This window comes from Trachurus japonicus, chromosome 15 (genome assembly GCF_045865225.1).
Source record: "Trachurus japonicus isolate A0001 chromosome 15, Traja_1.0".
NCBI classification, from domain to species: Eukaryota; Metazoa; Chordata; class Actinopteri; order Carangiformes; family Carangidae; genus Trachurus; species Trachurus japonicus.
The window spans coordinates 24,707,697-24,728,442 of NC_140921.1; the positions used below are offsets into that span (position 1 = coordinate 24,707,697).

Genomic DNA, 20,746 nt, shown 5'->3' on the forward strand with positions numbered 1-20,746 from the left:
CAAAATGAAATGAAATATATCTTTGGTAACTATTTAATATTGTTACCACGACAGATGGCCATCCTCAGAAAATTGTGATACCGGGTATTAAGTGTTTAAACTCTGATTTGAATATGTGATGTTTTTTTGAAAAGGTCTTTCTATGTGGAGTTTGCATGTTCTCCCTACATGGTCCTCTACAGATACTATTTCTTCCTACAGCCCAAAAGGCTGCATGGGAATAAGAAATAAAATATTCAAACTTTATGTGAAGTTTCCATGAGTAAATAGGTTAAAACATATTTTTAAAAAATCTCTTTTATAATGGTCCTTTAAACAACTCTGTCAGTGTCCCTCTGGTGAACAGTGGCAGGATGTGGTTCTGGAGAAGTGGAAAGTCCAGAGTAAAAAGCCAAGTGGGGCCTGCAGCGAGGCGCAGCATGTGGTCATGCTCCAGTTAACTGGAGTTCACTGGAAGTTAAGTGAGCTATAGCTTAACATCAGAAACTTTTGAAATCTATGCACAGCCAGGGAAAATACCCTCTGACATCTCATGCGTATCGCTGTCATTTCGATTTTGATGACTGCTGGTGGGTGCCGGATTCAAGATTCGGGATTATTTGTTACATGCAGCATGCAACATACAGTAGCATAGGTGCAGTGAAATGGTTTTCCCTGATCTGCAAAATAATAAGCAAGAACAAACATGACATCTACAAATGTGTAATATCCTGAGTAATTTAGGCCTACTGTAACATAATCCAAACATGTGCAAACAATGAATTAAACTAAACTAAATACCCAAGGCTGTCAGAGTAATATTCCTGAGTGTATTGTAGCCTAGTAGTTAGAGAGAGATGACCATGTGTCCTTGCAATGTGCGACTGTGTTAGAAGCTCTCACAGTCTTTGATGCTGCAGCACTGGGGTGACCCAGTCCCTGAGGACCCTGACAGCCCTGACCAGACACTGCCTGGTGTAGATGTCCTGAAGGGCGGGGAGTATAGTTTTGTCTCTGCAGCAAGGCTGATTCCTAAAGCACACAGAGCAGAACAAACTCTGTTGTTGCTTCTGCAGCAAGGCTACACACAGAGTAATCGTTGGCTCCGACCCCTGGGACATCAGGGAGACACTCCACCGCTGTGCTCCTGACTGGCGAGTCCATTTTACCCTCGGCTACACGGTCCAGGCCACCGACTAAAGCGCTGCTTCAGTGCCCACACTGCTCTCAGAGGAAGTGACCTCAATACATCCAATAACCCTGCTCGCACAAGCACGACAGCTGTGGAAGATTGGAAACACTCCCGGTTTCTTATCTCAGATGCTGCTAAAATGAGAGAGTACATTGTTTTGGTGGTGTAAATGTCAAGGGAAGAATGATTCAGAGTTTCCTTGTGCAGTTTATATCTAGATGACATCTTCATATAAAACAGAACATTTGAGTTGGCATATGTTGGTAATTACAGCGTTAGTGAAATAATACTTATTAACAATGACCTGAATTTTGACTGTCACATCAATAGCACAAAGCCTGACTCTGTCTCTCACTTGGGTAAAGCCCATAAAGTGTGTTCTCTATAGGCAGAGTAAGGTCGTCCTGGTCGTACAAGTGGTTTATTTGCCACCATCGGTTTTTATTTTTGATTATTTCTGAGAGGCGGAGCCACAACTAAGAAAAAAAACAGTCTCTTCAATGAAGATGAAGACTGTCAGTCCTCCTACAGCCTCTATTCGTGGAAACTAGGCAAATATTAGAGCTGTTAGCAGTGATAGCTGGGTTACCATACTGAGCCACAGGAGCTGATTTGTGCTGATTACCAGGGCCTATGTGACTGTGTGCACCACTGCCAGGTGATTGTGTGGGATCCTGCATTTGGCACTTGTTACTGTTGTTTTCCACAGAGATGCTAATCATCCAGCATGCGCCGGAGGCATGATTAAATGCCACACGGCTCCCTCGGTTTTGGCCCTCTCACTGTGAATAAACCTCTCACCCACAGGCTGAGGAGACCCGGAGTCTGAGCCGCCACACAGAGCCACAGCTCCCCCTACAGGCCTCATCAGAGACAACAACAACAGTGAGGCCAGTCCATAGAGACTTCTATCCACAAATGAGCTTTAACACGTGGATGGTAGCTTTGTTTTTGTTTTGATCAAACAAGTGATTTGGTAGATTGTCCTTTCACTTGTATCAAAATCCAACAGTGCATGTTTTTAGCAAATTACCTCCTGTTAATAAAAAACAACTTCCTGTTAATCATGCATTTCCTGTTTCTCTCATGTTGCCGTCATCAAAACACAATGGTCATCAGACAGTAGGCTACACATGGAAATCATGGAGTCAAAACTGAAAATAAAGTAAGTTGAAGTAAAAGGCTGTCCTCACGTGGTGAACTGTCTCATTCTGCCTATCTTTGTACTTAAAGTGATAATAGCTACACAGAAGTGTTTCAAATCAAATCAAACTTTATTTATATAGCACTTTTCATGCATGGACATTCAACCCAAAGTGCTTTACACATAAAAAAGAAATAGAAACATAGAAAAAACAATTACAAATAAAGCCCTACCTCCCACCCTCCACACAAAAAAGCTAAAAACAAAAAACACAAGATAGGATAAAAACCCTGACAAAAGATAAGTAGAGTGAGTAGTTAAAAAGAAAGGAGATGATAAATAAAATAGTACCAATGATAAATAAAACAAATACAATTATTAAAGATTAATGTCATCTTAAACACAAGATAGAGGCAACAACGTAAACCAAGATAAAACCACATAAGAATAATTTAAAATATTAGTTAAAAGCCTGATTAAAAGGTGTCTTCAACCTTCCTTCGTTCATGTTTTGGGACAGAGTGCCCGAAGGCGAGAACAACAGAAAAAAACAAAAGAAACAAACAGATTTTAAACATGCAAAACAGAGAGCAGAAATGCAATTGGCAGTGTGAATATTATGTGCGAGAAAGATAATTCCTTGATTTGTTGACTACACGTCGCATGTATAAACAATACACACATTTTATTTCATGATATGCTCAACATGAATAAAAAAGGGTTACAACCTGGTTCACCTTTATATGGCTCACAGTCAGCTATTGTATAATTGACCAGTCAAAAGTTACACCATGTGCAAAAGATGGCTACTCCGATCTAAAACACTTAAAAAGCCCCACTATGTAACTTCTTTGGCTTTTTATTAGCAAAAATCAAATCAATCAAATATTGCTTTTGTGGCAACTCCCAGGGAACAGTCATGTGTGCTAACCACTTGGCCAAAGCAGGGTATATACAGGGATCTTGAAGTTAATTCTAATACCTTTTTAAGACTTTTTCAAGACCTTCTCAATATTTTTTAATACCTCACCGCCACTTCAAGCTGTAACCATTTACATCAGTGACACTTTTAACTTAACAGTTTTAGTTTGTGATAAAGACTATAGACCACTATGATACAACACCAGAATTCAAAATAGGCTGGGATAACAAATCAAAGGCAAAGTTGATCAAAAAACAAAACAAAAACAACAATTTTCTTTTCTTTTACATGTACTGGTTCATCTTTGTAAAAGTGTGTGAATTTATTCATTTTAAAAACGAATGTTTTTTAGGACTCAAACTATTGGACAGCTAATTCAGAAAAAATACCTTCAAAATTTAAGACTATAAAAAGTCGTGAAAAAACTATTTAATACTTTTTAAGGGTCTTAATTTTCCCAAAATTGATTTATCACCTTTTAATACTTTTCAAGACCCCGCGGATACCCTGCAAAGGGACATCCCCTTGGCCAAGGTGCATGAGTAATTGGAGGCATAGTGACAGGACCCTCAACTGTCACACTTTCATAAATACATACAGTATTTCACTGAAGTCGAATCACACCCGCATACAAATGAAAGCTTTCTCGTACCTTAGAATGAGTTGTTACAAGTCGTTACAAATACATTCGTGGGCGATGCACCGAACCGAGGCTGCCATGTTGCATCGCCATTTTTTACGTTCAGTGGCAGCGTGACCGTAGGTAACCACAGAAACTCAGCGGAGCTGTCGGCTCGGGGAGAAAGTTTTCCAGGTAGCGCCTGTTAAAACTGTCACCACTGTGTAGTGTGAGGAAGGACGGAGGCACTGTCAGGCACCTTAATGACGCCGTCGGCAAACCAACCGGATGTCATTTTACTTGACGAGAGAAAGACGGTAAAACGTGGGTCAGGTAAACAATACGACATCACCATGACAACATACTGTCACGCCTGTATTGTTTTGCCTCGTGCTAGCAGAACACTTGTTTACATAGATGCTTGTTTATCCTGTTACATGCAGCGTCTGTTGTCAAGAATCCGTTCCGATATGCAACCGCACCGCTAGATGGGGGTAATTCCTACACAAATATCTGTCAGTGAGACCAAAAAGAGCGTTGACTGTTGAGTCTTTCCTTGTACTTCTTCAGGTCTGTCTTGAGGCTATTTGCTTCAGGTCGGTCTTGTGGCTTCACACTCAGCATGGGTTTTATGATGAGGAACTGAAATACAAGAATATTAATAGTTAAAAAAAAACAGCTACTAAGCAATCAATTGAAACTGTATTACTTCATCACTGTATCTGCCACATGGGTACATTGGGAGCCATAAAAGGTTGTTTTCTTATTATTTACTGAAGATATTTTGGGAGATATAGCTGACATGCACTCTGTGTAGACATGCCACAAAGCAACTGGAGTGAATCCCTAATAAACACACTAATTTCCTGTGTAACATGTTAGTTAGGAACACATTTCATATTGATGGGGTCCATTATAAATACATTGATAAAATGTTGACAAACCTCTTCAAGAAAGTTGCTTAAAAAGTCCTTGGGAAGATTCTGTTGCCTGGCACTTTTCCAAACCTGGAAGTGACAAAAACACAACTTCACACATCTGATATCTTTGAAATTACACCACAGGCACTTATTAATGACACAACTTTGTATTGTAAACAACTTACCTCTTCCCTTTCCTGACTAGTGTAGATTTTCCAAAGAAGTTCAAAGTATATCAGGCCCAAAGCAAAAATGTCAACTTTTCGGTCATAAGTCGTCTCCCTCTCCTGTGGTAAAACCAGAACACAGCATGTAAACAAAAGGAAAAAGGCAGATCGTTTTTATATTCATGTATTTTTTCCTTATTCCGATATATATTAGTCCGATATCAGGAAATTATGACGTCATTCCAAAAATTCTGATATCATTAAATTATCGGCCCGATAAGATCCTATTTTTGTCAGCCCTGGCCTTGGTGTGGGTCGTTTTTTTAACCGAGCGCTCTGTTCTCACTATTACATGGGACCTGAACTGCCTGCAGTGAATGCTGCGTTCAAGTGGCCTTGGTATAATCGGAAAACCACTTTCTGACTGAAAAAAATCATCAGAATACTCCCTCATGTCGGAAAACAACTCGGTCATAATTTTGGTAGTTGCCGACATGATTTAATAACGTCTTATCCACAATATTTTACCCATTAGTCATGTTACACATATAAACCATAGAAACACGAACATAAAAAGTTTGAAAGGACGGCTTGCAAACCGGGAACTGGGAACTTCCGCCAACACGTGAATACAGCACAACGTGCCGTTTGTAAACAAAGAACATGACGGCGCTAATGTGGGAACTAGGTAATAAAGAAGACAGTTTGCTGGAAGGCCCACACAGCCCTTAGCTTTACACTGCTGAATAATTGGAGCAGATGTGTCCTGAGATTTTCAGCCTTCTATGATTATAGAATTAGCCCATCTTTTACAGCAGGTACACACACACACACACACACTTTACAGCAGGCACGCACACTTTACAGCAGGCACACACACTTTACAGCAGGCACACACACACTTACTTTACAGCAGGCACACACACACACTTTACAGCAGGCACACACACACACACACACACACACACACACACACACACTTTACAGCAGGCAAACACACACACTTTACAGCACACACACACACACACAGCGGTTCGAGCCGCGTGAACAATATGGCCGCGTTCAGACTGCCAGCAAAAATCCGATTTTTAGCCCATCCAGATTGGAACTGGATGGCTCTTTTTAAGTCTTAACAGTCCCAAATCACATGAAATCCGATTTTTGCAAAACGGATCGAAACCACCTCCAGGAGGTAGTTTCAGATCGCATTTGGACAGATGTGTCTCAGTCTGAACAGCTCCAAACACTCGGTTTTGACTGTCCGTGACGTCACTCTCCGCGGCGCTGTCACTGTGTTACAGGTCCCGTACGGTCCCGTGAGCTCCAGTTAAATATCAATTTCCCTCTTGTTACTTTTCTTTTATGCAAACTGCCCCCTGCTCTGGGGTGCTGGAGTTTCCCGTCTCTGTGGCTGCACACACACACGCCCACCAGTCTCTGGTACACGTACACACACACCAGGCGGGCTGAGGTTGAAACTAGTGGGGTAGTGCGGCTGCAGCACCGGGCAGATCACTGTGCTGCAGCTGATCTGCCCGGTGCTGCAGCCGCTGCGTCCGGGAGGCACGGCCTCCGCTCCGACGTCGTTGCTACAGCAACCTGTCAGATGGGTCAATAATGTGGCCCAGTCTGAACAGAGCCAAATGCGATTTGGACACTTGCTAAAAACAGTGTGGACAGTCAGCCCTAAAAATCGGATATGAGAAGGAATCAGATTTGAATCAGATTTGCCTGCAGTCTGAACGCGACCTATGGGTCCTTTTTTCCCCCTCCAACAACCACAGGTCGGCCAGTTACAAGCTTGATGAGCAGGACCTCAGAGATTCAGCCAGTGCTGCGGTGATGATGGGCAAGTAGTACTTCTTTACTGTCTTTCCTATCTGCTCAAGGAGGGGGAGCTCGCTCGCTCTCTCTCTCTCTCTGGGCTGTTTGTCTGTTCTTCTGAGCTCCTACATGACCACGGATCTGTCTGGGCTTCTACATGTAACTTCTCGACGGGCCGGTACCGGGTCCGGGCTTCAGCCTCCGTACGTCGGACCTCATCTGGTAATTTAATCCGTCAGGGTCCACGGTCCCATGAAAAACAATGAACACCAGACATATTCATGATTTCATGGACGCCCCGGACAGGACGTGAAAAGTGGACATGTCTGCGGGCAAAAGAGGACGTTTAGTCACCCTGCCTGACAATGTTGTTAAAGTTATAACGTCAGCCTTTAACCTGATCTGCTGATAATAAGCCAGTCAACATTAAAGGGATAGTTCACTCATTATCTACTCACCCTCATGTCGACTAAGGGCTGGGAGAAGTTTCAGAGTCCTCCGTACCTTCTCGGAGTTACAGGGGGGCTCGGCGCAGCACTGCACTGCCATATGACGGTTGCGAACGGGCCACCAAAAAAACATCCAAATACCTCCATAGTGCTCGTCTGTAATGTCCCTCTTGTATTGAAGCCCCAACATGAGAAATTGTTCCGAAAAAAAATTAAATAAGTCTATGTTTTAAGCTTGTTTGTAGCGGAAACTGTGACATCATACATCAGATGACAAAAGACAAACAAGAGCGTTACATAGACTCTATTGAAAGAAACCGGGCACACGTGAAAGTTGTCATCGATATTTTGCTGTTTTGCGCAGAACGCCTGAACAGAGGAAACGTTCTAGAGTTGTTCAAACTGATTTGTGATTATGACCCTGACATAAAAAAGCGCTTTGATGAGCTTCCAAATAACGCAAAAATGAGCCCTGACATTCAGAACGATCTCCTTGAAACTGCAGCATTACTACTCCTCCGAAAAATTAAAGCGGAGCTCCATGCAAAGACAGACACGTACTATGCCATTTTAGCTGACGAATATAAGGACCTCTCAAAGAAAGAGCTTGTTGCTGTCTGCTTAAGGTATGTGTATAACAGTAACCTGAGAGAGAGAGCTATCGAACGAATGTAGGCTACAGGAAATCACACTTGTGGGGAAAACCCAATATGTCTGCCTCGCGCGAGCCGTACAGGCGTCAGTCACACGTTGGAAATGGCGGCGAGTGTGAATGAGCCAGGCAGGACTACAACAAAGGAGAGAGAGATTCAAACTCCAGGGAATCTCAAAAGTCCCGTTTGGAGGTACTTTGGGTTTTGGGCTGTAGATGGGAAAATTGAAGAAAGTAAACAAAAGGGGAGTGGAGCACGCACATCCAAAATACTACAGGTGAAGGACCAACAAAGTAAACTCAGAGAAAAAAAAGGAAAAAAAAGGAACTCCACTTCCTTTTTTTCCCAAAATTGAAGAAAGTACCCGTGACAAAGTTGTATGCAAGATATGCAAGAAAGAATTAACCTACTGTTCCGCGACTAGCAACCTGCGAGCACATTTGGACAGTAAACACCCTGAGGTCAGCCTGTCCAACTGCAGAACGCTGAAGCAACCACGTCTAGACATTTACTTGAACCCACCCGCCCTATCTGCAGCAAAATAGGAGGCATGCACTGAGAAATTGGTTTATTTCATATGCAAAGATATGAGGCCCATCAGCATTGTTGGGGGGGGGGGGGCTTCAAGGAATATAGTCGGGAACTCAAGCCTAGGTTCCGCATCCCCGCGCGGGCAACACTCACAGATCGAATCGCAAAAAAACACAAGAGCACCACAGACAAAATAAAGAAGTCATTGAAGGACAAAGACGTGGCGATTACAACAGATGGATGGACTTCCATCGCAACCAAATCTTATGTCACAGTGCCCACTGGATCGATGACTGGGAAATGCGTGACTGTGTACTCAAAACGAAAGAACTGAAGGAAAGTCACACAGCAGCGAATGTAGGTGAGTACATTAAATGCATCTTGGAAGAATACGGAATCAAAAAGGAGCACCTGACTGCTGTTACTACGGATAACGCTGCCAACTATGTAAATGCAATTGAGATACATCTGGAAACCGTTAATGTGCCGTGCTTGGCGCACACCATCAACTTGGCTGTGCAGAGAGGCCTCGCTGTCAGAGCCATCGAAACAGCTACAAGCAGGCTGAAAGTGGCTGCAACACATTTCAATAGATCCAGCACAGACAACTGTCTTCTCCAGGAGAAACAACGACTTCTGGGGTTGAAAATACAGCAGCTGATAACGACTGTCCACGAGGTGGAACAGCACATTTGACATGATCAAACGTGCACCAGAGCAGCAAGCAGCTGTGTCCGGTCATCTTCGAGAAGAAACTGTCAAACATGGAGCAGACTACCAACGAATGGTCTCTTACGCCTATAGGCTAGTGTATATGTATATGAATAATGATGACCTGACTGTATTTCCTTGCATTTATTACAGTCCTAATTATTGTGTGAAGGTTTGGTTAGGCTATCTAAAATGCTGGAAAATGCAAAGCTTTTAATTAACGCAACCTATTTTACTTTTTCCACGGGTAGAAGAGGTTCTTAGACCCTTTAAGGTAGCGACAGAAGCAATGTCTAAGGACAAATATCCCACTGCCTCTGCCGATCTATCACTGAAACACGTCCTGCTCTCTCAGTTAAGCAAGGCAGCAGTGCAAACAGATCCACCTGCAGTGACCGAAATGAGAGCCAAGATAACCACCGACCTGTAGAAGAGGTATGGAGAAGGAAAGGACGCTTTTCTTTTGCTCAATAAAGCCAGCTACCTCAACCCACGGTTCCATAGGCTAGTTCACCTGAACGAGGCGAAGAAAACTGAACTGCGCACCGCTATAGAGGAGGAGCTGACACTGCAGGTAGCAGGAGGAGACACAGGCGTTCCCAGGTGAAAAAATACATTTTATTGCAATTATATTTCGCTAACAATGTGCATTTATGCGCTCTATTTGTAACTGTAAAAAAAATTAAATATATTTTAAAAAATTGAAATATATACTTTATTATTATTATTATTATTATTATTATTATTATTATTATTAAGTATTTATTAAAAATTTTTTTATAGTAATTTAACTTTTGGAATGCAAAGTGTAAATCGCAAAGCCTAAATCAAGTCGACTGTAAAATAGTAATTGTAGTAAATTAAAGGCGGGTTGGCATATTTATAATTGTCCTACTACTTCTTGATCATGCAGTGGTGAGACGGAGCCTGGCCAGGCTCCAGATGAAAGACCTGTCCGAAAAGATGCTCCCGTGGCAATGTGGGATCTTTTTGGTGACACCTATTGCATGGACATGCCAGATCAGGACGGCGCACTGCAGCTCCGGAAAGAGATGACCATGTACGAACAAGAAGCTCCGATACCTGTAAATCACAACCCTCTGATATGGTGGAAGAAATCTGGTTCTGGGAAATACCCACACCTTGCAAAAATGGCAAAGAAGTACCTTACTGTCCCTGGATCCTCCGTGCGCTCGGAGCGCGTATTTTCCAATGCTGGGAAGGTAGTTAATGGAAAGAGATCTATAGTTAATGGAAAGAGATGTCTCTAGCAAACAACCTGTAGGGCGGACAGCAGCATGCAAGTCGTTTTATCCATTCTCACTGCAGCGTTTTGGAGCATGTGAGTATATAGCCTCTGTCTACACTGATGTTATTGTTATAAAAATGTGATTTCTTTAATGAGCTGTCATCAGGTCGATGTATATTTTTCTAAACGAAAGAAGTACGTAAAGAGAGAGAAGTATTTCCATGTTTGGAGCAGCTGAGCTCACTCTGTTCGTTCAGTAATTCGTTCTTGTTTTGTGTAGAATATTCAAAACTTGTTTGACATGCATTGATAAAGTAAAACGTGGTCTTTTTTACACATATTAATATGCATATGTCATTGCTGATTTGCATTGTGCAGCCGTTTGTTTTGTGTAATGTAAGCTGTTCCCGTCCATTATTTAAGTGTTGGACTCATGTGACAAAGAAGTTTTTTCCCAACATGAACTGTTTACTATTCTGATAACACTGCCTGTTACAAGTTGCTCTGTGGAGCGCCTGTTTTCAGTTGTGAACCGGTTAAATCCACCAGCAGAGCTACAATGCTCACTGAGAGACTGAATAGCATCTCACTGCTCATGTTTGAAAAAGAGCTCGTGGAGAAACTGGACTCTGATGATATAATAAATGCCTTCAAGGCCAAGCCACGCCGTCTTGCCCTTTAAATTGAGAATCTTTGCCATTTAGGATTGAGATCACATGTAGGTGTGAATCGAGATCGTAATTTAACGATTTATCACACAGCCCTACCTGATATTCTAGTTTTTCCACTTTTTAATCAATTTTCAGAACTGTCATTAACTTTTTTCATTAGTTTGATGTTGTCATAGATTACTTTTGATGGGTTTTGATTTCAGGCTGTAAGACAAATATTCTAGCTATTTCAAAGGGGTATGATTACTTTCTATAGGCACTGTATACCAGTATTTAATGATACTGAGAAACCTGATGATGTCCATGAATATCTCACCTGCTCAGGGGCCATGTAAGATCGGGTTCCTTGGCACATGGTTCTCTTAATCAGGTTCCCAGCATCGTCGTCGTTCTCATCAGTGACCAGACCAAAGTCTCCAATCTTCACCTCTCCATCTTGTCCAAACAGGATGTTGGCAGGCTAACCAGAGGAAAGACATGCAACAATTGATGATGTGGCTTCATGACTGGTGGGATATAATAAATGATTTTATCCACTTTCTCTCACCTTCAAGTCTCTGTGGATGAAGTTCTTGGAGTGAATGTACTCAACTCCTGTGACTAATTGCAGAGTAACAACCAGGCTGTCCCGTCTCCTCCTGTCTCCTCTTGATCTTTTATGTGCATTTCTCTCATCTATCCACACTCTAAGAGTTTCACCACCACACAACTCCATCTGAATATAGAGGAACTTTGGCAATGAATTACTGGATGACCTAGAAACGTGAGAAAAGACAAATACACATTTAAGTGAATTAATCCACCTCTACTGAGTCAGTGTTTCAAAGAACAACTTAACACCTGTTGGGTTAGGGTTAGACTCGTTAATTAATGGGAAACACTGGATATGCTGGTCGATAAGTTTCGTTTTTACCGTGCACCACTGGCATGCATGCACGCTTGTCTCTGTGTGTATGTCTGTGTAAGAGCGCTATGCAGAGATGAATGAATGGAACGATGTTGCATTGAGAGGAAAAAAATAGCGGAATCAATTTGTGGCGTTTGGTCTTGATTCTGCGCCATGGTCTATTGTGAGGTGTGTTGCTGACATCGCTGTAGACCCCTGCCGTCTTTTACGCGAGCCGATCCCCGCCCTGGCAACACGACACGTCGGGGTGCACTGAGGGCAGTACGCGCCGGTCTGCAGTTGCGCCTGTCCCTCCCGAGGGTGAGAGGGCGCAGAGGCCGCGAGCCACCTTAGCCTTCAGCCAGAGCACAACAGTATTGGGAGTCTCATTTTTTCTAGCTAGCCAAGTGGTGAGTGGCTAAAAATCTGTCTCACCACAGAAGGTCGCAAATGGCGAGTGGCGACTGCTAGTTTCAAGCCCTGCTGGTAGATGAGACTTACTCTGTTGTGGTGTAGCCGTCGTCCGAATTGTCCGTTTCCTGTCCGTATCCTGTGTCCTCCGTCCAGCATGAGAACAACCGGACAATGTTGGGGTGATGGAGGTCAGACAGCGCCTTCACCTCTCTCAAAAATCTGTTGTTCCTAAGGAGTAAGGAGAACATCTGATGAAACCTTTTGTCCTGTGCTGGATCTGAGATTGTAATACATATAGAAAACTATTCAAAAAACTAAACATTGTATACTTTACATACTCTTTACAGGGGACAATCTTCACAGCAAAGTCCTTGTTCAGCAGTTTCTGTGTTGCCTTGTAGACACAACCAAAGGCTCCTTTGCCAAGGCGCTCTTTGCAGTCAAATAAAGTTGTAAATGTCTTACTGTGGAATGAAAAGAGGAGCAGATCAACACATCATACAGATTGACTGAACGCCATAGTAAATATACTGTAGTAGTACACCAATACTACATTTTAATGTTTCAAAGGGATATTTGGGTGATGTGCACTGTAGGCTATTACATTGCAGCAGCAGAGTGAGTAAATCAGAAAGAAACCTAAACCAGTTTACTCCACAAGGTGTGCTTGTGCATAGTAGTATGGTAGTTCAGTGGTTGAAAAAAAAGTAACAAGTGCCGTTTTCACATAAAAATAAAATGCTGAAAATATTTTATATGAAGCAAATGTTTAAATAGGGGGGGCGGTGCGTGGCGCAGTGGTTAAGGCGGCCGTCCCATGTAGAGGCTACAGTCCTCAACGCAGGTGTCCCCGGTTCGAATCCCGCGTCGGGCAGACATTTCCTGCATGTCATTCCCCCTCTCTCTGCCTCCCCCTTTCCTGTCTATCTCACTGTGCTATCAAATAAAGGCAAAAAAGCCAAAAAAATATACTTAAAAAAAAAAAGTTTAAATAGGTACTGAACTACATTGTGTCCTTTAAAAAAACAAAAAACAAAAAACTGTGGCCCTGTTCACAGTAACACATACCAGCTCTGCTCGTCAACAGATAATGAACTGTCTGATGACCACCTCACACAAACCCAAACTACACCTTAAACTTTCCTTACCTGGAGTTTTCTGATGTCACCGACATCACGCCACTCAGATCACTGCCTGTGATAAGTTCTTCAGGAATCAACATATCCTTCATCAACAAAACAAAACAAGATTGTGTTTATACTGTTTTTTTTGTTTGGTTTTTATTTAAACACATAAATATATTCCAAACAATAGTAATAGTACTATAAAGAGAAAAGACAAACAAAGTGGACAAACAAAAAGCACACTTCCAGCCCCTTCTAAACCCCCACCCCTCCACCCCTTAAATGGTCTCAAGCACTACAACTACAAAGTTCATAAAGTGTTTATACTGTTAAAAAACTGGATTGATTTAAATCTCTACTTTACCTCTTTGCCGTCTCCACTGATGTTTTGCATGTTTGCTGCAGTTCTAGGAAAACATGAAAATGTATTATTAGCAGCATAATGTCACATTCTGATAATAATGTTTGTTGCAATATCATCTACTGTAACCTCAGACGGTGACGTACCGGCTTTTGGGCATCACATCAGGATTTGGATCCTTTGTAATTGGAAGATAAATTAGACCATTAAAATATGAAAGCAACATTTCGGCAAAATATCAAATAAAGTCAGAAAGTTGTAAACAAAGCTGAACCTTGGGTTGGTTTGGTGAATCGCAGAAAACAACCGAGTCACTTGTGTCTGTTTCCACACTTCTTGAATCACAGAACACTCTTTGACAATAAAAAAAAGAGAGACATTAGAAAAACACGCAACATATATTTGTCAAACATATGTATCAAACCATACTGCTCAGTGTCTTACAGTTTAGTTTGTGGTGAGGACCGCTTGGCTTGGACACCTTCATCACACACAGTTGGACAGAGCGACGCCTGAAACACACACAGAGAGTCTTCAATTTGTGCATTGTACCATTTTTCACAGCAGTTTTCAAAATAATTTGGTTTGCATATTATTTCTGATTCCTGATACTAAACCAGGAGAGACTGGTGTGTATTACAACTCACCTCAGTAGCTTTACTGCCAGATGTGTCACAATATACATGCAGTGCTGCCTCCTCCTTGGCCTCCCTCTTTGTTTTCCCAGAGGCAGCTGGGTACTCCTCATCATCCACCACAGAGCTACAGTACACAAGATTGGTCAAACTTTTTTCAATGCATTTTAAATGCAGACTATAAGGAAATAAGGATGCAGAGTGGAGACTTACAGGATAGCATTATTTGGTCCAAGTCTTGATCCCAGAGGCTTCACAGCCACCCTGCCACACTGACCATATTCAGTGTTACCTTTCTGATTTTTGGCAACATTTCCTGGTGGATTTTCTTTCTGAAAGCAAAATTAAAATACAGTATACTCGCTTAACCCTCTATGGCATGGTGTTTTAAAATATCTCCAGATATGTCTATGTCCAATAATAAGTGGTTTTGAAGTGCATGTGACCTTGTCTCTGAGGGAGGGAAGGGGGGGAGGGGCAGCCGCTTCAGAAGCAGACACACAGCTGCACATTTTACAGTCAGTTGAATATCACTTTTTAACATGTTTAAATTAGCAGTTTTTTAAAATAAAAAATATAGGCTATGCATATGTATGAACATGTAAAAGGTATTTTTGATCATTTTAACACTTATTTTGGTATTGTTTGTATGAAAAAAAATTGACTATCCCCCCTAAAACATTTTTTTTTACAACTCGACTACTGCTTATCAGGGACCTCCAAGCTCCCAAAAAATGGGGTGAAATATTTTTTTTCCCCCCCAAAAAACAGAAATTCATGCCATAGAGGGTTAAGTGACTGACTTTTTTTTTCTCTAAATAAATTCAAGGATGCTTCAGTTTATGGTATTTTACACATGGACACACATTCCTACATTTTTAACAAACAATAATCATACCATTTCTCTCCCGTTCAAACTTCTCAAGGCACTTTTAGCTGCATTCTCTTTGGCTTTCCATCTGGTCTCCCCAACACCAACTGGAAAGGGGTGACCATTGAACACCGTCCTCACGATGAACCTGGAGAAGGATTGGTAAAACTTATTGTCAAGATGAACATGTAGGCTACATTCATAGACAGCTGTGTGCCAATGCCCGTCGCAGGCTCTCTATGTTGTCACGTAAAAGAAAGAAAGAAAGCGAACGAGCGGCGCCGATGAGTGCTACTTCACCAACATCAGCAGCATTAGCCTAGCTTACTAGCATCAACACCTCTATCTGTAGGCTAGTAGGCTAGCCACATGTAGCGACATAAAATGCCTCATACCTTTCTGTGCGTTCTTGTCCCTCGGGGTCAAACTTCAGCTCTGAGCCTGTTCGTCGTGCAAACTCCTTCAGTTCAGCGACGTATGTTTTTCTTTCTTTCTCCATGTCGCAGCGCGAAGCTTTTAATGTACTCACTTTCGGCTGCTCACTGCGGCAAGTTTAAAGCTCCCTTCTTGTCGTGTGTCCGTCAGGCTGTATGCTGTCCAGCGTAATGCTGCCCTGCTTTAAAGTTCCCTCTGCTCTCCCTGGTTGGATACTATTCTTCTTCTTTTTGTTTTTCGGTCCGGGGGTTGGCATGCAGCATTGGGTGCATTACCGCCCCCTTCTGCTCTGGAGTGTGGACAAGACACACACAAATTCAAATGTTCCAACTCTTTTAAAATCATTCCCATACATCCTTTGTTTAATTCCTTCCTCTATTATTTCCCTACTGTTTGGGTTCTCGACTGAGATTCGACACCCCCAATCACAGCCCCACTCCACCACCTCATCTGCTTTCATTATTTGACGCTGAAGTTAGCTCGCAATTCAGGTTTTGGCATCATGATAGGAAACTGCATTTTTAAAAACTCGCCCAACAAAAACCCGTTTGGGGTTTTTTTTGACCAGGACCTAGTCCAAATGCAGAAAAATACTACTTAGCATTATGAGGTGCAAAATTTACCAATTGGAAGCAAACTTCAGCGTGGTCTGCTGCGATACATTAAAACAGATACCATAACGTTACCAAATAAATGTGTGTTTTTATATTCTCCCGAAATTGCTATCCCATTTTAAAACAAAATAGCTACAGACGTGCATCATCACATCTCAGCTAGAAGCTAACCTAGCCTGTTGCACAAAACTACAAAAGTTTTAACAGTGCTAATATCAAAGTGACAGTCACGCGGGTTTGGTGACTTGAATGCGGATCCGCGTCGGAGTCTCCTGCTGTGTGGGCTGTCTTCTTGTTTGAAGTAAATTTGTGGTTCATGTCACCTACTACATGTTCCTCTGTCATCTGGAGTGTGACTGTCATTTCAATCACACTGTAAATGCTTTAATTATTCTTGTGAATCACATTAATTATGTCTGAGTCTGACTCACATGTTCTTGTGTGTCTTCATTGTATCCAAATCTGAGTTTTTATAAATGTTTTATCTCAGGGCCATTTCTGCACACCACTCTCTCCCACTTTTTACTCTTTTTGCCCACCGCTTTTGCCACTTACCCCTCACTCTCTGCTTAATGCAGAGATTTATTATCATCACTACGATCACCATACTATATTTTGTGGTCTCCTTTGCAACCAACATTTTGTTTAATTTGAGGCTAATTTGTGCCAGTTCCCTCACAATTATTACTGTGAAGCTCATTTGAATCCTGTCTGTTTGGGTATTGTCAGCATTTCTCCTGTGTAGGTACACCTAAACTTGGTTGTTCATCCATTTGTCCTTCTTTCACACATGTAATTATGGAACAATGTGAAGAAAATTATACTACTTTATGTATTAAACTCTTTGACGGATCTGTATGTTTGTCACTAATAAAAATCAGTCTGTACAGTATTATGTGAAAACTCAAAACTTTGCTTTTCTTGGTTGACAATACTCTACTGTGGTAGGTTACCTAAAGGGTATTATAGGTGGTATGACTGGCCATAGCACTGTTTAAGTTTTATTGCTCCGTCTGTTGCTTTAAAAAAAATTTTTTTTACATAAATATGGCAAAAATTTCTATAAGACAGAAGATGTACATGGAGGAGGTTCAGTATAATATGTTAATGTATCTGCCTGAATGGGTGGACAGCCATCTTCACACACATGTACACAACAGGAGACAAAAGGAAGGCTGCTGCTTTGCTCAAGTTACATTTATACAACACTGAGTACAAAACAGAATAGAAAGTCAGCTGTTGGAGATGAAATTACCCACCACGTGATTATCATGAACAAGAGTGTACATGAATGTAATGTTTTAAAACAATGATCTTAAAATTGATTTGAATTCATGCTTCATTCACATTACATTAAAATAGATAAGTGAGAATGTGTGTACCTGAACATCAGACACTTTGTACTGATCTCTGGTTAAAGTGGTATTTAAGTGCAGAAATTAACCATTAGTCATAAAACAACAGCATATCAGACCATTTCATGGTTTCACTGACATGATTTCCAAATCTCCCATGATTTCTGACAGGACTTATCTCCTGTGTCTGTTAGACAGTGACATTTTGCTGACGCATCGGAGTCTGAGTCAACTGATGCAGCTTTGCCTTCAGTTCACTTGCTTCAGGTCGGTCTCCTGGAATCCTGTGCAGCATTGATTTTATCATCCGCTTCTGTATTAAAAACAATAACATCATCACCATCACCTGAGAGCTCTGAAGCAACAATGATAAAATCAGTCATAAAGCAACACTCAACAGAAATTCCCACATGTGGACTTTTCTCAGTCAGAGGACCAACTTAAACGTTTCAAAACCTAGATTCAAGCTGCGTGTGTCGACTGTTTGTGACTGCCATGCTGTGGGAAATGCTGTTTCATGTGGTTAGAATAAAAAGAATATCACCTACCTCTTGGAAAAAGGTTTCTCCAAACTCTTTGGGGAACTTCTGATGTCTGGCCTTCTCAAAAATCTGGTGTTTATGTAGAAGATGCAAAAAAAAGCATATTTAGTTAGCCTGGGATGATTCAGTATGTTTATGTTGCATTAAACAGGGCAAAGAAACAAGCAAAAGATGAAGTAAAATAGATTTTTTTAAATTAACAAACTAATCATATCAGGTATTTAAACCAATTTACATACATACTATTCTGAATCTGAAAATGAATCTGTCTTGGTATTAAGTCAGTTGCTTATTTGTATAAGAGATGTGGTAACTTTGTCAAGACATCTGTAACACAATTTTAAGTTCTGCACATGAATGACTCACCACTACTCTTTCATGGCCAGTGGAAAGTGTCCAGAGAAGCTCAAAGAAAATCAGCCCCAAAGCAAATATGTCCACTTTTCTGTCATAGTTCTTTGTACTCCTCTGTAATAAAATAGAAATGCAGTATGAACAAGTTTTTAAAGCAGCATATTATGTCCTCTTAATGGTCTTATCATAACAGATTTAACTGGTTGCTTTTGTAAATTGGGTTAAATCATGGTCCATCTTTTCATTTACAATTCACTTTTTAAATAATGGACTAATAAAGTATAAAGTCAGTAAAGATGTTGCATAAAAAAGTTGCAGCTATTTCACAATTATTTCACAAGTAACCTATCCATATATTTTATATTTTCATATTTTATAACTCATACTACAATGTAATTTATATTTATATTTATATTTATATTTATATTTATATTTATATTTATATTTATATTTATATTTATGTCCAGAGTCCTGATCTCAACTTCAGAGAGTCAGTCTGGCGTTAGCAGAATAGACAAAAGACACTCAGACAATTCTCCAAGATACTTGGAGCAGCTAGTGGCTAGGTAAATGGTATTTAGCATGGGATCCTGTTATACAACACATCCACCCACATTTAAATCACTTAAGACTGCAATTTTTGCAGTATTTAACTCAAATTCACTCATGCAGTATTTAACCTCACAAATTCATAGATCATCTCACTTGTTCAGGAGCCATGTAAGACGGAGTTCCACTGTTCGTCCTCTCCATCAGGTTTTCATCATCACCGTCAGCGTCAGCTGTGACCAGACCAAAGTCCCCTATCTTCACTTTTCCATCTTGTCCAAACATGATGTTGTCAGGCTAACCATTGAAAAACAAAAGCAGAAACTGAAACTACTTAACATCAAACTCACAGTATGTGATGATATTTTGTGCTAATTTTATGATATCCAAAGTTTTGCATTAGCACAGTCATATATTCCTCTTTGTAGCACTGCAAATTACACCTCAAAAGGAAAACTTGTCAATATCTTTTAAATCTAATAGGATAAAGCTATGTCTGTTCGTTTCACTTTGATCATTTTCATTCCTGCAGTATGGGATTGTCATCAAACTGACTGAGCAACAGAGTCATAAAAATCAAGCATAAACAATGTTGTCACCAAAAATATCCAGATACCATTTTTCCTCACTTCTAGGCAAAAATTAAAAGTGCAAAAGCCCAAGACGTTGAGTCGACTGTGCCTCACCTTCAGGTCCCTGTGGATGAGTTTACTGGAGTGGATGTACTCTACACCACTGACTATTTGTTGTGCAATCATTAGACTACTTTCTCTTCTCTCTGAGGAGTCCAGACTCTTCGTATTTGTCTCCTTTATCCAGGCTCGCAGTGTTTTGTCACATAGCTCCATCACAATGTAGAGACATTCCGAATCATTGACAAACCTAAACAAAATGATAATTGTGATTGTTGAATTTTCAATAAATACAATAAGTAGAATACCGTTACATTATGTGAGGATGAGACTTACCCAGATCTGTGTTTTGAACTGGGATGCTTGTACTCTGAGTCCTCCATCCAACAGTCGTAGTATCGAACAATGTTCTGATGTTGAAGGTCTGATAATGCCTTTACCTCTCGCAGAGCTTTTCTGATCAAAGAATTACATAAAAATGACTTAATGTCTGCATCTGTTACCAAAACATTCATGTACCAGGAATACTATAAATAAATGTTTAACACTGAAAAGTTGCACTGCAACCTTGACTTACTCGTTACCACGGACAATCTTGACTGCATGATACTTGTCCAGGAGTTTTCGTCTTGCTTTGAAAACATTGCCAAAGCCTCCTTTGCCCAGAGGCTCTATGGAGTCAAACTCTGATGTAAATCTGTACAAGTTAACAACAGTATGTAGACATTTGGTCAAATGAACATTGGACAGGAAAACACATTTATATGAAATAATATGTGTAGTGGCTATTTGTCGTATATGCGCACACACATTTGCAGGTTGTTGTAAATAGGCTACAGTTGTAGTTCCTTACCTTGACTGGACTGATGTATTACTCGTTATCTTGTTTTTCACAACCTTAGAGAATAAAATACACATGGTTACACTCTCATGACAAAACCAT

The 20,746-nt window shown here is 40.9% G+C and overlaps 1 protein-coding gene and 1 long non-coding RNA gene across 2 annotated transcripts in view; both read right to left on the bottom strand.

Moving 5' to 3' along the window:
• Positions 1–4,372: 4,372 nt before the first annotated feature.
• The window catches only part of LOC146973775 (uncharacterized), a 32,818-nt gene continuing 16,444 nt past the window's right edge, over positions 4,373–20,746 (bottom strand). The window contains exons 24-38 of the mRNA XM_085799325.1: positions 20,657–20,700; positions 20,381–20,500; positions 20,140–20,259; positions 19,858–20,053; positions 19,328–19,468; positions 18,635–18,736; positions 18,275–18,337; positions 17,923–18,039; positions 13,480–13,556; positions 12,661–12,795; positions 12,419–12,550; positions 11,579–11,786; positions 11,348–11,491; positions 4,962–5,063; positions 4,373–4,498 (exon numbers count right to left, since the gene is read on the bottom strand). Of these exons, the coding sequence (XP_085655451.1) occupies positions 4,373–4,498; positions 4,962–5,063; positions 11,348–11,491; positions 11,579–11,786; positions 12,419–12,550; positions 12,661–12,795; positions 13,480–13,556; positions 17,923–18,039; positions 18,275–18,337; positions 18,635–18,736; positions 19,328–19,468; positions 19,858–20,053; positions 20,140–20,259; positions 20,381–20,500; positions 20,657–20,700 (1,827 nt within the window). The remainder of the gene's footprint in view (positions 4,499–4,961; positions 5,064–11,347; positions 11,492–11,578; positions 11,787–12,418; positions 12,551–12,660; positions 12,796–13,479; positions 13,557–17,922; positions 18,040–18,274; positions 18,338–18,634; positions 18,737–19,327; positions 19,469–19,857; positions 20,054–20,139; positions 20,260–20,380; positions 20,501–20,656; positions 20,701–20,746) is intronic.
• On the bottom strand, positions 14,260–14,777 carry LOC146973776 (uncharacterized). The gene is made up of 3 exons (XR_015037782.1): positions 14,665–14,777; positions 14,464–14,578; positions 14,260–14,328 (listed from the first exon to the last, which is right to left on the bottom strand). It is a non-coding gene; the product is annotated as an uncharacterized LOC146973776 (long non-coding RNA).